Genomic DNA, 16,087 nt, shown 5'->3' with positions numbered 1-16,087 from the left:
CAACATAACTTTATCATGATATTTCAATACCTCAACAAACTCAAATGAAGCACCACGATAGTGTGGGATAATTGGTAAGTTAATAAAAGGACAAGATTTAAGTTTAAGACTCTTTAGAATAATATGTGGCCTAAAACAGGTTACTAATTCATAATGAGCCCATAATGCACTCCCATCCTGTCAATTTCACTCCACTAAGCCTACTTATAATGACTTTCATTAGCAAGAAAATAAATGGAACTTCAGCCATGATTCCATCCTGTATACATGAGATAATTATGGATGATGACAGCAAGCCAGTTCATTGCATCCACTCCTGGATGACGTACAGACATGTGTAGTAGGAGAAGGAGCCTGTTGCATCTTTTGATAATATTGCTATATTATACCAGTGACTACAATTCAAAAATACTTAATTGGCTGTAAAGCAATTTTGGAACATTCTAAAAGGTGGCTGTATAAATATAGGTTTTGTCTTTCTATCATTACACTTGCATACGGAAAGCAGACCAAAGCAATGGTGAAATTCAGAGAATCCATACACTGCAGAAGGAGGCCATTAAGCCTACTGAGTCTGCACCAACTCTCTGAAGAGCCTTACCTGTGGGAGGCACCCGGAGGAAACCCATGCAAACACAGGGAGAATGTGCAACCTCCACACAGACAGTGACTCGAGGCTAGAATTGAACCTGGGTCCCTAACGCTGTGAGATAACTGTGCCACCATGCTGCCCTGTTCTGACATTAAGAAATGGCTACAATGAAATCACTATATTTACATACCAATTCAAATCTGTAGCTAACTCCCTTCTAATGCCCCCTCCCAACCCCCTTTCCAAACACTCTCCTCCAACCCCCTCTTCCAGCTCCTCCAATTCTCCCTCCAGCTCCCTCTCCAACCCTCCTCTAAAAACTTTCCAGTGCATCTCCAATCCCTCTCTAACCACCAACAACCTCCTTCCAAGCCTGCCTCCTCCCTTCTTCCAAACCTCTCTTCTCCAAACCTCCCTGCTCCCCCTCCAAACTCTCCTCCTCCAAGCTCCCCCCAATCTCTCCAAACCCTCTGCCAACAGCCGCCCCCCCCACCCCCTGCCACAAACTCTCCTGGAAATTCCCCCTCTAATCCCCCTCAAATCCCCCCCCCCTCCCACATGAACAGCATCCAATTACAGGGAATTCACATATTATTTTTCAACTAAGAGCATTTGTATTTGCTGCATTGCTTCTGACCTTGGGGCAGTTTGGTAGGTTTTTTTCTTTTAAAGAAAACAATCTGAATCAGGCAGCTACCCGGAGACTGGAGGCTGCTCAGCAACTCAGTGAAACTGAGCTGTCACTGACAGACTGGCTTTAAAGAAAATTGGAATACTCAGTCTGATGCAGCCATATGGGTTAAGCTGCTCTTTCAGGTCTGCAGCTCCAGCTGCTCAGTGCGGACGATGAAAAACTCAGTTTGCATGAGCCTCCGAGTATTTGCCACCATCTGCACTCTCATCTCTCATGCACCATAGCAGCCTCACTTGATGCAGGCCACATACATAGTAGCAGGAGCTCACCCTGATCTGGCACGATCCAATTTTTAGGCCCGGGTGCCTGCTCTGACACACTTTGCAATATATTTGTAAATGGAAAATAAAAGTTCAAGACAAAAATAGGCAGGAAAGCAAGTTGTGAGGAGCATACAAAGAGTCTGCAAAGAGATAAACATAGGTTATGCAAGTGGATAAAAATTTGGCAGATGGAGTAAAGTGTGGGCAAATGTGAGATTGTCAACTTTGGCAGGAAGAATGGAGAAGCAGAGTATTATTGAAATAGAAGACAGCAGAGTGCTGTAGTATAGAGGGGGCTGGGTGTCTGTATTCTTAAATCACAAACTGCTTGCATGCAGATACAGCATACCATTAGGAAGGCAACAGGATATTGCCCTTTATTGCAAGGGAGGATGTAATATAAAATAAGGCTGTAATGCAACAGCTGTACAGGGCATTAGTGAGACCACACTTAGAATACTGTGTATAGTTTTGGCTTTTATACTTAAGGAGGGACATAGTTGCATTGGAGTTGTTCCAAGAAGATTCACTTGGCTGAATGCTGTGATAAAAGGGTTACCTTATGAGAAAAGATTGAGCTGGCTGGGCCTATACTTAGTGGAGTTTAGAAAATTAAAAGATGTTGTTATTGAAACATGTAAGATGGTGTGGAGGGGCGCCTTTACATGATAGTTGTTAAAAGGACATTTCATTTGTGGGGGAATGTAGAACCGGGGGCACAGTATAAAATAAAGACTCTCCCATTTAAAATGGAGATGAAGGGGAATTTATTTTCTCAGAAGGTCATTAGTGTTGGAATCCTCCTGCAAAGCAAGAAATGGAGGCTGTAGGTCAATCATAGAATCCCTACAGTGCAGGAGGAGGCCATTCAGCCCATCCAGACTGCATCAACAACAGTCCCACTTAAACCTTATCTCCGTAACCCCAGATATTTACTCTGCGAATCCTCCTAACCTACACATCTGGGGACACTAAGAGACCATTTAACACAGCCAATCAGCCTAACCCACACATCTTTGGGAGGAAACCCGCGCAGACACAAGGAAAATGTGCAAACTCCACATAGACAGTCACCCGAGGCCAGAATTGAACCTGGGTCCCTGGCGCTGTGAGGCAGCTAACCACTGTGCTGCCCAATGAATGTATTCAAGGCTGAGTTCCACAGATTCATCCTTGACAAGGGGATGAGGGTTATGAGGGACAGACAAGCAAGTGGATTTCAGGCCACATCAATCAGCCATGAATTTATTGACTGGCAGAGCAGGCTTGAGGAGCTGAATGGCCAACTTCTTCTAATTCTCATGTTCTTTTGTTCAGTATATAATTCCCAAGAATGATCTCATATGAGAATTGTGAGCTTGATTAGAAATAAAAATAAATGGAATCAGCATCTATTTAAACACAAACTAGAAAGAATGAGAAATTTACTACTAAAATTTACCTTTTCCACGGGGAATGATATGAACTAAGGAGATGAGCCTCTGTTGACTACTAAATCAGGATTGATATTTTACAGCTGCGCTTTGCTTTTAATTTGCAACAAAAAATTTAGTCCTTCAGGGGTATGAGAATTCTTATCATAAAATTGATTATCCGAGTGCTCAAATTATTCACCCAGCAACCATCCTGATAAGAGGATCAATTTTTCACTTAATGTTCTTCAGAAATGCTGCTACCTTAACATCATTTGTTAATTTTCCTGCCTGGATAACTTCCTCCAGTGCTTCATTTATAAGTTATAGATGCTCTCTTACGACTGAGTAAAATCCAACATCACGCATTCAAGGAATGTATTGCTGTAATCATAACCTCAAGACAACAGATAGAGGGAGTGCCACAGCCGTGATGCTGCAGTACATTGAAGAATTACAGCATCATGCTCTTCACTGCCCCCTGTGGTCACCAGAGCAGAGTCAGTTGCTGGACATGTTTGGAAATAGTTAACGAGTCCGAGGTTTTCTGACGACACCTTTGTTACATTTCATGACTGAGATTGATAAATACAACGTCAATGGATACAGAACAATCTTTTTTCTCTGCAATACTGCTTTTGTTTTCAATTCAGTTCTGTGGCACACTTTAATTAATTGGAGCAAAAGAAAACATCAACCACTAAAAATCATAGAATCCCTACAGTGCTGAAGAGCCACTAGTTATCTGACAGAGTATCTTACCCAGGCCCTCTCCTCCACTCTAACCTCGTAACCCCATGTATTTGCCATGATTAATCCATCTAACGTACACATCTTGGGACACCAAGGCAAAATCCATCTGACCCACACAGGGAGGAAACCAGAGCACCCAGAAGAAACTCACGCAGACACGAGGAGAATGTGCAAACTCCACACAGGCAATGACCCAAGGCCAGCATTGAATCCAGGTTCCTGGAGCTGTGAGGTAGCAATGCTTACCACTGCGCCATCATGCCGCTTTGGAAATGCCTAAGCTTTAGTCCCTTACATGTGTAAGAACCGAGGATGTGAAGAGACAATGAGGCTTTCTTAAGAACTAGGAATGGGCCATCTGGCCCCTTGCACCTGCTCTGCCATTCAACAAGATCATGGCTGATCTTTTTGTGGACTCAGCTCCACTTACCCGCCTGCTCACCGTAACCATTCATGTACGCACCCCATGCCCCAGTTGGCTTCAGTCTTGGGGGATAAGTTGTTTATTTTAACAAAGCATCCAATAATCAGAATTATAGAAATTGTGATGCCATTTTGCACATTTTTTTGCATGCTAGTTTCATTGTAAATGTGCTGACAGGCCTATTGTATAAAAATGCCGTACCACACTTTTATGCAGCTTAAATGTAAGCACCAAGCATACGCTCCACATGACCACTCCATATTTTGTTCCTTACTCAATTCTCCAGTATTTATTGATGTTGAAGCCTTCAGGCTTGTTCCTACATCTTCAAATTTAGGCTTGTTTGTCAAAAGTAGTGTAAACTATTCCAGTCAGCATTTTTTTTTTGCTGAAGGTGTTTTATTTGGACAGCTCTTTGGAATTTGTAACACGTGTTCTAATTTACCACTCTGCATGATTGCTGAACAGCTCTTAATGCAGTTGTCAGTTGACATTCTTTGAGCTGGGTCATTTTCAAACATAAATGGATCCAGAGGTTTACTTTCTGTTTTATTAATGTGGAGACTTAACAGGGTCATTAGCACCCCATTTATGCATTGCACACAAGTGAACCGGTTTTATCTGGCGTTGCTTCACTCTCCCCAACAAGGTGGAGATTTTAAACAAATGCTGATTTTCAAAAGTTTATTTGTTAGTGTCACAAAGTAGGCTTACATTGACACAGTAGTGACATTACTGTGAAAATCTCCTCATCGCCACGCTCTGGCACCCGTTCAGGTACACTGAGGGAGAATTTAGCATAGCCAGTGCATCTAACCAGCACATCCTTTGGACTGTGGGAGGAATTGGAACAGCCAGAGGCAACCCATGTAGACATGGGGAGAACATGCAGATTCCACACAGGCAGTGACCCAAACCAGGAATTGAACTTGGGTCCCAGGTGCTCTGAGGCAGCAATGCTAACTGCTGTGCCACAGGGCTGCCAATGCAAGGTGAACACCAGTGTTAAACATGAGGAATACATCCAAGCCAGGAGTTTATGTAGAACAAATTGGCTCCACTGCGGGGAATGAATATTAATCGTAACTTAATGGAGCATCCAGTAGATGCTGTCATCGGTAATATTACTGTTTGATCAGCTGACAGTTACAGCCTGTGACCTGAAATTAAATATCTTCCAGCACTCACTGCTGAATGTTTATAGCATAACGGACAATTGCAGTGCGTTTCCAGCTTTCAATGTGGCAAGTGCAAATATCCCGTGGTGTTTATTTGAGTTCCTCTGAGATCTTAGGTTAAAACAAGTTTGGATGTTCCATTCATTAAGCTGTCAGAACAGTAATGATGACATAACGATGGAATGGCCTCGTCTTGTATCTCTCAGAAGCGTCGAAGAGAATAACTTTTCAGTTATTGTGTTATTATTATAAAAATATTAAGGGCTAATGTACATTATAACGAGAATTGAAAGTAAGAATCATTAGATTGCTCATGAATGATGAACTGATTGCATGGTTTATAATTACTCATAAACGGAAACATACATATCATGTGGTTTTGATAGGAATAAAGATGGATTTCGATGACTATCACTGTAATCTTTACTAGAATAATTAGCTCTCAGTGTTCATAGACTGTGATAGCTGTAACCATGGAAACTTACTCGATATGCTGCCTCATGGCATTCTCCATCCACAGTTTTCACCTTTCTGCCTCCCTTTGATAATTGTGGTATTTGATTCTGGCTGCTGGATAAGTGGGGGGCAATGGGCAGTTCCTACATATACCTGTCTGAGGTGACTGGGTAATAATCACAATGAGGAAATGAGCCACTGCCCATTTGGGATAGGTGAAGCACCCTCATTTCTGCCTGGACAGGATCTGTTCACGCAGCATAGATTACGATTGCTGTAACTCACTGTTACATTTGTTAACCGAGTCATCGGCAAAGCCACTGGAAAATTACAGTTGTCGCTTGGTTGCAGAAACTGCAAAAACCTGTGAAAATCTCAGTCCTATACAAACGCCCTGATTCTTCTTCTGGCTCCTTCTCCACCATTCCTGGTTCCCAGTCAATTATCTAAGGGATTGCACATTATGGAAGAGAATTCCTGACTTCCTAGTAGTTTTGAGAGGTCGGGATTCATATACCTCCAAACACAGACTAAATAATGCAAGTGAAAAGTGAGAGCAAAGGCTTCCTTTTTGTTCGTAAGTTCCTAGGTTCATAAGATATAGGAGCAGAATTCAGGCCATTCGGCCCATTGAGTCTGCTCCACCATTTGATTATGGCAGATATGCTCCTCATCCACATTTTCCTGCTTTCACCCCATAACCCTTCAACCCATGACCAATTAAAAATCTGTCTAACTCCTCCTTAAATTTATTCACTGTTCCAGCATCCAACACAATTTGGGGTAGCAAATTCCACAGATTCAGGACCCTTTGGGAGAAGTAGTTTCTCTTCAAATCTGTTTTGAATTTGCTGCCTCTTACCCTAAGACTATGATCTCTCATCCTAGAATGCCCCACCAATGGAAGCATCCACTCCATGTCTACTTTATCCATACCTTTTATCATCTTGTATACCTCAATTTGATCTTTCCTCATTCTTCTAAACTCCAGAGAATTTAGCCTAAACTGTTCAATCTCTCTTCATACGACAAAACCCTCATCTCTGGAATCAATCTAGTGAACCTCCTCTGAACTGTCTACATCTTTCTTCAAATAAGGGAACGAAACTGTTCGCAATACTCCAGGTACAGCCTCACCAATGCCTTGTATAGTTGCAATAAAACTTTCTTACCTTTTTTATACTCTATTCTTTTGGCTATAAATGCCAACATTCCATTCACTTTCTTTATTATCTACTGTACCTGCATGTTAGTTTTCTGTGATTCGTGAATGAGGGCACCCAGATCCCTCTGCACCAGAGCCCCCCAATGTCTCTCCCTATTTAGATAATAAGTTGCCTTCCCATTTTTTCCTGACCGAAATGCATATCTTCACATTTATCCATTTTAAACTCCATCTGCCATATTTTGGCCCACTCTCCTAGCCTATCTATATCCGTTTATAAGGTTCTTATTTCCTCAGTGCAACCTAACATCCTGGCTATTTTTATGTCATCTGCAAACTTGGCTATAGAGCCTTCTATCCCTGTGTCCAAGTCATTAACATAGATTGTAAATAGCTGGGGCCCAAGGACTGAACCCTGTGCCACCTCACTAGTTACTTCTTGCCATCCAGAAAAAAAAACATTTATCCCAACTCTGTCTTCTGTCCGACAGCCAGTCACCTATCCAAGCTAATAAATTGTTTATTAAGACCTGGTAAAATATACTAAACATGCAGGTTTTTGTAGCCAGGCGGGTTTTGGGTGGGATCGAGCTTATCTGACCAATCTCATTATACCTTGGTAGGTAGGATAAACTATATGACACAGTGCATGTTAACTTCCAAACTGCAGCCTTACGAAGGATATTCATTATATTTCGTGATGAAAATAATTTGGACCTTCCTTGTGTACAAATATTTTAAATTTTTTACAAGTTGCTTGGAATTCAAAATAAAATTAACCATACTGCGAGTTTAAAGACAGCTCATGTTAAGGCAGATCACAAAATAATGGTGCTTTAGTTACATATTTGGACCAAAATACAGTGATCGTAATTAAAATCATTATCACATCTAGCGGATGGATATCACTTCTCCAGTTATTGGAGATTTACAAACAGAAGTTGAGCTGTATCAAGACCCACTAAGCAATGTTGAGTTACAAAATGAAGTATGTATTCTCTAAGCATATTAAACCCTTCCCAAAGCCTTCCCACTGCAATTAATCTACAAACCTAATTCCTATGATTACTTTTCCATTCAAGTGTTGAATGTTTTCAATTTCACAGGAATGATTTTGCATCCTTTTTGTTGGCAGGTGAGGCACTAACCGGGGAACTATCAAAGCTTCTGTTGGAAATCCGAGAGAGCCAGGATAAAGATTTTGATGATTTGTGCCAAGCAGTGTCCTCGTGCTCCATGGACAGTTTTACCAGTGCGAAGATTTCTGACGATGATGCTGCCAAATGCGAAAACCAGCCGAAACATTCCAAGGTTAGTGTTCAGCAGAGTGAGAAACTCACTTAATAAAGAACAACTGTCCCAGTGGACATTTTCTTTTGTTTCATTCATGGTTCTGTTTGGTCTTTTCTGAGCTGGAAACTGCAGCTGGGTATTTTTAAGTGTAGCTAAAATCAATTCTTGTGTCCTGAATTAAAGATAACACCCAAAGATGTGCGGGCTAGGTGAATTGGCCATAATAAATTGCAGCTTAATGTGGGGGGGGACAAGCAGGGTAAATATGTAGGGTTATGGGGATAGGGCCTGGGTGGGATTGTTATTGGTGCAGACTCGGTGGGCTGAATGGCCTCCTTCTGCACTGTAGGGATTCTATGTAAAAAATAAAATAAAATTGAAGGCTATCCCAGGGTTTTAAGTGGACAGACAACATTTTATCAATTATTACTTTCACTTGGCTCATTGAGAATTTTCTATTGTATGTAGTTACTAACTCCACATTCTTCTAAAAGGTGCTCTGATCCTGTACCTAACTAAAGGTTTGCAGTCGATTAGCACCAAAATGCACATTTAAAAATGAATACTATCGATCTGTTTTGATCATCACAACATTTATTTAATAGCATTCTATAGCTGATCAGGATACTGATGTATGGAATGGCAGCTGCTAGAAGGCATGATATATAATAGCAAACATTGATGTGTCTGTCCAGGGTCAGTGTTTGCCTAGATTGGGTTGCAGAGAGACAGGTTCAGTGCATCTAATCAGCGATCAGTGGGCTTACAATATCCATGGTGTGATTGGGAAGATGACAGCTATTTACGAACACATCCTATTATGAATTTTATTACAAGCCCTAGTTTCTGGGAAGATCAGGAAGGAGTTCAGAATTAGATAACGCAAGAATGTGATCTCATAATTTAATAACACTGTGGTGAGTGTGAGGATGGAATTGTCTTGAGGTCTAGGATTTCTGAAGGGTGGTTCTGAGATCATTGAAGAATGTGGCTTGGAATCAGTAGCATTGGGGTTAGTCTTAGTTCACTAGTTGCGCGGTCAAAGGTTTATGATTACTGATACGGTCCTGAGGCTTGAGAGTGGGAAGTCAGCCGGAGTCCAGAGATGTCCAGCAGAATTGGGGAAATGGCTATAGAGAACTGGAGGTTCTAAGTTAGTCAGAGATGCAATGATTGGTAGTGTTGGAGGAAACAATGGTTATAGTTTGTAGATGTTATCTACCTGTGAACTTTTGTAGCCATGTTTTTAAATGCTTGCCACTTGCCTAAATAAATCTGAAAGAATTCAACATCCAAGTTATAGGAAATTCTGTAAGCTACATACGTTCAGACTTTACAAATGTGGTTGAAAGTTTTGTGTAATAATTTGAGGGCAAAAGGTATCGAGTCGAAGTCATCTTAGACAGGCTGAAGTTTTGAACTAAAAACTTGAATGTAGGGACTGACATAAAGCACTAGTGATAGGTTAGTGGGTAAATGCAATAATATCATTAAGAAATATGTAATTTAAGATGTATTTTTAGATTTTTCAAATCTTTATTCTGAACATGAGCAATTTTAGTTGTGGCAAAAAGATAGACAAAATGTTCTTACAACAAGCATTTTGAGTGATGTGATTGGTTTATGACAGCAACATGCTTTAGGTAGAGTTTTGCATTCTTGAATATTTACAGGTTTTTGGTTTTGACCTGTTGTCATTGTAAAAATGTAACGCATGGAAGTAAATTTAATGGGCAGAAAACACAGTGTGAAGTGGATGTGGGATACACTAGTAAATTGGCCACCCTACTGCTCATGGTTAGACGATCAATATATTGTTTAATTACATGGTATTGCAGTTTAAATACGGATTCAGAAAGATAGTCTCCATCTTCTGGCCACTATGATAGTGGATAAAGCAAAATTGAAATGGACTTCACAGCATTCTTCAGTCTGGGAGCATCTAGAAGGGGTCCAGAATTAGGTAGTGCCGGAATGGGAGCTTGGAGTCTAATAGCACTTTGGGGAGTTAACAGTTTACGAATGTAAATGCCAGCCTTGGTGCAGTGGCAGCATGCTGGCTTCTGAGACAGAATCTTGTGGGTTCGAGATCCACTCCAGAGCCTTGGGCACATGCTGAGGAATCACCGAAAGAAACGTTTTAATTTTGACTTCAAACTGAGACCAGGGATGGGATTTTACAGTCCCGTCACAGCAGGGGGCAAGGCCAGGAAATGTGGCCCACCCTTTGAAAGTCCAACAACTTCAGCTGGGCCATAAAATTCTGCCTCACGTAAAACTGTTCTCTCAGCTGGATGTAAGTTTTAGTGTGTGTTTACACATTTTACTGTGCACTGTACTGATTTTAGGTGAATTGCGCACATCCGAAGATGTGCAGGTTAGTTGGATTGGCCATGATAAATTGTCCCTTAATATCAGGGGGACTAGCTAGAGTAAATGAATGGGGTTATGGCGATAGAGGCTGTGTGGGACTGTGGTCGGTGCAGGCTCGATGGGCTGAATGGCGGGCCCCCGGAACTGTAGGATTCTATGATTCTATCAACAGCCTTTTGAGAGAGAACTTCACATTTCCATTGCACTTGGCCTGAAAGAAGAAAATGCCACCGGATTTTTGAGTGCCTGGCTTTAATTTTAAGATCATGTCCTCTTGATCTGGATTCTGGATTCCCACGCCAGGGGAAATTTTTTCTCAGCATCTACTCTGCTAAATGCCTTTATCGTCCTAAACATTTCAGTTAGATCATCTGTCAACCTTTTAAGCTCAAGGGAATGCAAGCCAAGTCCATGCAACTTGTCCAAATGATTTAATCCCTTGCACATTTAATGCAACTGTGGGAATAGCTTTCTTATTTTCCTGATTAGTATAGTTGATCCGCTAGGATACACTTCCTCCCTCTTTAGCTCCGTATTAAACATTGAGTTGAATGCAAACGAATTTTGAGAAGGAGAATAATAATTCTCAGTAAAGATCAGTAGAGGTTACGTTATTTAAATACAAACCCTAATTCGTCCTCACTTTGTCGTACATTTTGTTAAATGTGCTTCACAATCTTCCGAGTGAATCACTGAGTTTGCAGTTAGCATTAACAGCTGGAGAAGGGCAATCAGGGATTTTTAGTTTTGTCTTTGGAGTGCTGGGAATTTGGATATTTTTGGAGCTGAAGACTGATCCTCGGCTCAGGACTGTATGTTTCCAGGGAATGCAAGAAAACATGTGGGTGTGTTTTCTCTTATGCATTCACACACTTGCACCCAGTCAAGCAATGCTCCTTTTAAAACAATAAAGCAGCAAAATAATACTTTGAGGGGAGATATGCCTTAAGAATTGGGTAACATGGCGACACAAGTGTGTCATTTGGGAAAGATTTTCTTCACATTTTAAAGTGCATCGGAACTGCTGGACAACTGGTTTATGATGCAGAGCAATGTCAATTGCATCAGTTCATTTCCCGTACTGACCATTATTCATGAAGGTCCTGCCTTCTTAACCTTACCCCTTGCCTGTGGTCTGGTGATTCTCAGGTTAAATCACCTTTGAGGGGGAGAGCAGCCAATGGTCATCTGGAACTACAGTGATTTTACCTTATCTTGGAATTCAGAGCCTGGGCCTCTGAATTCCAAGTGAAGTGGACATTACCACTACAACGCTGACTCCCACATCCAAACAAATGCATCATCTAATCCTATTACCAGCCTTAACTGCCCCTTTTACACCGCTTTTCATTTCAAAATTTGCAAATCTGCAAAATGATCCTCCCTAAGCACCATCTAAATGCTGCCAACACGAATGGATTGTACACAACTCCAATATTCAGTGCGATATTCAAGGGATAACTGATGAATATTGTTGCTGTCTCATTCTGAAGAAGCATGGGGAACTTGTTTATTTCCTTTAAGTACTTCTGAAATACAAGGAGCGCTGAAGAGTCAGAGCTGAAGCATCTCATATTTTATGATGTCCTGCCAATCGTATCCAAGCCTGATGCCACCAAAGCCAAGTTAGCTTTCTTGCAGCTCTGGATCAGAAGGATCTCAGTTCAGCTCTTGCACCAGCAATCCATAGGACTGCACAGGCTCCACAATTGTCTGTGCACGTATTTGGGGTAAAAGCATCAAGATCCTCCAGGGTTCATAACGTTTGCTTCATTAGTAGTTAAAAGACTGGCCAATTAATAGTAAAAGACTGTAGATGCTGGAAATTTGAAATAGAAAATACTAGATAAATTCCGCAGCTCTGGAAGCGTCTGTGGAGTGGAACGTAGTTAATGGTGGGAGATGGGAGCATGCCACTGGAAAACCCGTGGTGAGGGTGCGCTGCCAGCAGGAGCAAAAGATCCCACTGATATGAGCAGCTGGAGAATTCTGGCCAATGTTTTGAGTCCATGTGACTCTTCAAAACTGATGGAGAGGAATGTAATGAACGATGTGGTTGGGGAGGAAGTGGGCAGAATAGAAGGTGAGATAGGTCAAACCTAAGAAGAGATTGACAGAAATGTCACGGATACGAGTTGAAGGGAGTGTTCATGTTGGCAGTGCTGGTCAGTAGGGTTCTCTGCATGGCAGTTGTGGCAGAAAAACTCTTTGGCCAATTTAGCAAAAAGAATTTTGGGAAATTCCCCAAGCCAGTCCAGGAGACCAAGGTGACTGATATTATTAGCAACTCAAGAAAATAAGATTTACCAGTTGTCATTCTGTTGGAATCAATGGAATGGGTATCAGGGAGATAATACAATGGGTGAACAATCCATTGTACCAGGTAACTACCCACTCGGTCAAGTTGAAAATGACCCCCAGTGGGTGCCTGAAATGGTAAAATGTCAAGTATTGGAAAACTCCGGCTTTATTTTTCCTCCGTTCCATTCTGTTTGTCTGCAGTCTTAAGTAGAGTGTCCTGCAATCAATTGGTTTTATTCCCTACTCGATAATGAACATTCCACCTTGTCTGTGTTGAGTGAAATGGGTGAGAGTATACTTTGAAGGAAAGTCAATGGAGAGAATTAACCAGCCCGCAACATTCCTTCACTCAGTTACATTCCTTTTGATAGCCTTCATTTCCGCACAGCTGGGTTAAGACAAAAAGGCTTCATTTTGGACTTGGTGGAATGAAACTACTACAAATGAACTGTGAGAAAGTTTTCCCTAATAGTTCTTGTATTGCCAAGAAGTAATGTGAGGCAGTACGCTCTGCTATCAAACTTGCAGATCTCTGTTTAATTTACTTCAGGTTTTATTCTCAGAGGAAGGGAATATTGAATTGAATGTACTTCCTTACTCCAAAGGCTTAATGCTCTTTGTGCATCTATATTCTTTCAGGCGTGATGGAAAGTAACGTTTATGTTGTGATTTCTTTCGGGGAAGTAAAACACAGCACAGCCTTTAGTAAATGTGTTGGAATCGGTTTAATAATTGTACCGTTCTACATTCCCAAACCCAAGGTAAATTCACCACTGAACAGAGAGAGAGAAGCTGCTCTTTTCTCAATGTGTGCACTTTGTGAGCTAAATTGTGTTTTACAACAAAGAAAGAACAAAGAAACGTTCTGCACGGGAACAGGCCCTTTGACCCTCCAAGCCAGAGCCAATCATGATGCCCTAACTAAACTAAAATAAACCTTCTGCCCTTACTTGGACCATATCCCTTTACTCCCTCCCTATTCATGTACCCAATCCAGATGCCTCTTCAATGTTGCTAATGTGTCTGATTCTACCACCTCCTCTGGCAGCACGTTCCAGGCACCCACCACTCAGTGAGAAAAACTTTCCCTGTACATCTCCTTTAAACTTACCCCCTCTCACCTTAAACCTGTGCTCCCTTGTAATTGACAATTCCACCCTTGAAAAAAGCCTCTGACTATCCACCCTATCTGTGCCTCTCGTTGTTTTGTATACCTCTATCAGGTCTCCCCTTAGCCTTTATCTTTCCAGTGAAAACAATCCTAGTTTATTCAACCTCTCCTCTTAGTCAACACCCTCGAGACCAGGCAACATCCTGGTGAACACATTCTTCTAGTAGTGTGGCAACCAGAACTGCACGTAATACTCCAAATGCTGCCTAACCAAGGTTTTATATAGCTGCAACATGAATTCCCAACTCTTGTACTGAATGCCCTGGCTGATGAAGGCAAGTATGCCATATGTTTTCTTAATCACTTAATCAATTTTCTGTCAAGGCTGCCTTCAGGACAGCTGTCTGGAGTAACCAATGTGCTTCCACTAACAGATCCATTAGGTTTAGGTGATAAATACCCTGTTGCATAAGTGCTGTAAATTGATTTCAATAATTTTATTCTATTTGCGTTTCTTATTGTGCTTTGTTGCCAATTTTATGTGGACGTAGCTTCAGGAAGAACATTAGAAAAACTACCTTAGCCATGGACCTCCATGTTACGTGATTTGGTGATAGGTCACCTGCCCACTATCTCTGCAGGGGAGGGGTGGGGGGCATTATGGCAAAAGGGACCCAATGATAAAATGCTGTGCCCCACAAAAATAAAATGTGCTACGGTCAGTCCCCATGAAAATTGGCCCATAGTGATTGTAATGTAGTAAACTTCAGGAAAGGGGTTATTTCTGAAAATGGACATCAGTCCTTTTTTTAAAAAAAGGGAATAAGACAAGGTTGGCTGCAAAGTATCAGTTTTTATTTCCTTTTTGGTTAGTAAAGTTTCTTTCTTCACACGAGGGATTCTGCTGCGAAAACATGAGCAGATTGTTGAGGTGAATAATTGGAATGTGGATAATGAATGTTTTCCTGTATTAGTACCGGAATATGATGCAGCAAGTAATTCATTACTTTTACATGACAACCAGTTAATTTGTGCCATCTGTGTGTGGGATACAAGTTGAAAATCCAGCAAATATTTCAGTTCTTGAACCAAGTTACTGTAGCATCTACATGACTAGTGTTCCTCTTTGCTTGTGCAGAGCATATTCTCATCCTTTAGGGATACACCCTACTTAGAGGTCTAAAGACCTTAAGCAACAAACTTACTGAATCTGTCATAATCCCAAAATGTCCATCGTTATTTATGCAACATAGATGTAGATTGATGATCCAGATGTGCAGGGCAGTTTTTCAACATTGGCTTGGGACACAAAACTTGGAAATGTTGTCAGCTGTGAGGAGGATAGTGCTATAATTGAAGAGGACATAAACAGGTTGGTGGAATGGGTAGACATGTAGCTGATGAAATTTAATGTTGAAAAATGTGAAGGTTTCATTTTGGTATCGAGAATGAGAAGAAGCAGTGACGGATACAATTTGAGAGGAGGTGCAGGAGCAGAAGGACCTGGAGCATATGTGCATGAATCATTGAAAGTAGCATGGCAGGTTGAGAAAGTGGTTGATAAATCATGTAGGATCCTGGACTTTGCAATTAGGGGCATGGAGTGCAAAAGGAAGTTGTGATAAACCTGTAGAGAATAGTTTGATCTGAACTGATGAACTAGTTTTGGACACTGCTTTAGGAAATTTCCAAAGACGTTGGAGAAGATGCAGAAACTATTTGAGTGAATGGTTCCAGGAATCAGGAGCTTGAGTTCTGTTGATTGATTGGAGAGGCTGGGATTGTTCACCTTGGAGAAAGTGAAGAGGAGATTTGATCGAGGTATTCAAAACCATGAAGGATCTGGACAGAATTAATGGGGTGGAACTCTTCCCATTGGCAGAAAGATCAAAAGCTCTGAAGACACTGATTTGAGGCGATTTGAAAAGAAGGCAACATGAACAAAACATCTTTAGGTTCAGTGAGTGGTTAGGACTTGGAATGCACTGCCTGACATTGTGGTGGAGGCAGATTTATTTGAGCTTCCACAAGAGGACTAGGGAATTCCCTGAAAACAAAAGATTTGCAGGACT

General features: G+C 41.4%; 1 protein-coding gene across 13 annotated transcripts in view; it reads left to right on the top strand.

Moving 5' to 3' along the window:
- The window catches only part of anks1b (ankyrin repeat and sterile alpha motif domain containing 1B), an 833,073-nt gene that overhangs the window by 464,584 nt on the left and 352,402 nt on the right, over positions 1-16,087 (top strand). For all 13 annotated transcript variants that reach the window (XM_080207323.1, XM_080207312.1, XM_080207322.1 and 10 more), the window contains one exon: positions 8,073-8,248. In XM_080207323.1, coding sequence (XP_080063449.1) covers positions 8,073-8,248 — 176 coding nt within the window. The remainder of the gene's footprint in view (positions 1-8,072; positions 8,249-16,087) is intronic.

The sequence above is a fragment of the Carcharhinus amblyrhynchos genome, chromosome 19, assembly GCF_965287045.1.
Source record: "Carcharhinus amblyrhynchos chromosome 19, sCarAmb.v2.hapA, whole genome shotgun sequence".
NCBI classification, from domain to species: Eukaryota; Metazoa; Chordata; class Chondrichthyes; order Carcharhiniformes; family Carcharhinidae; genus Carcharhinus; species Carcharhinus amblyrhynchos.
This window is presented reverse-complemented; position numbering and strand designations above follow the sequence as displayed.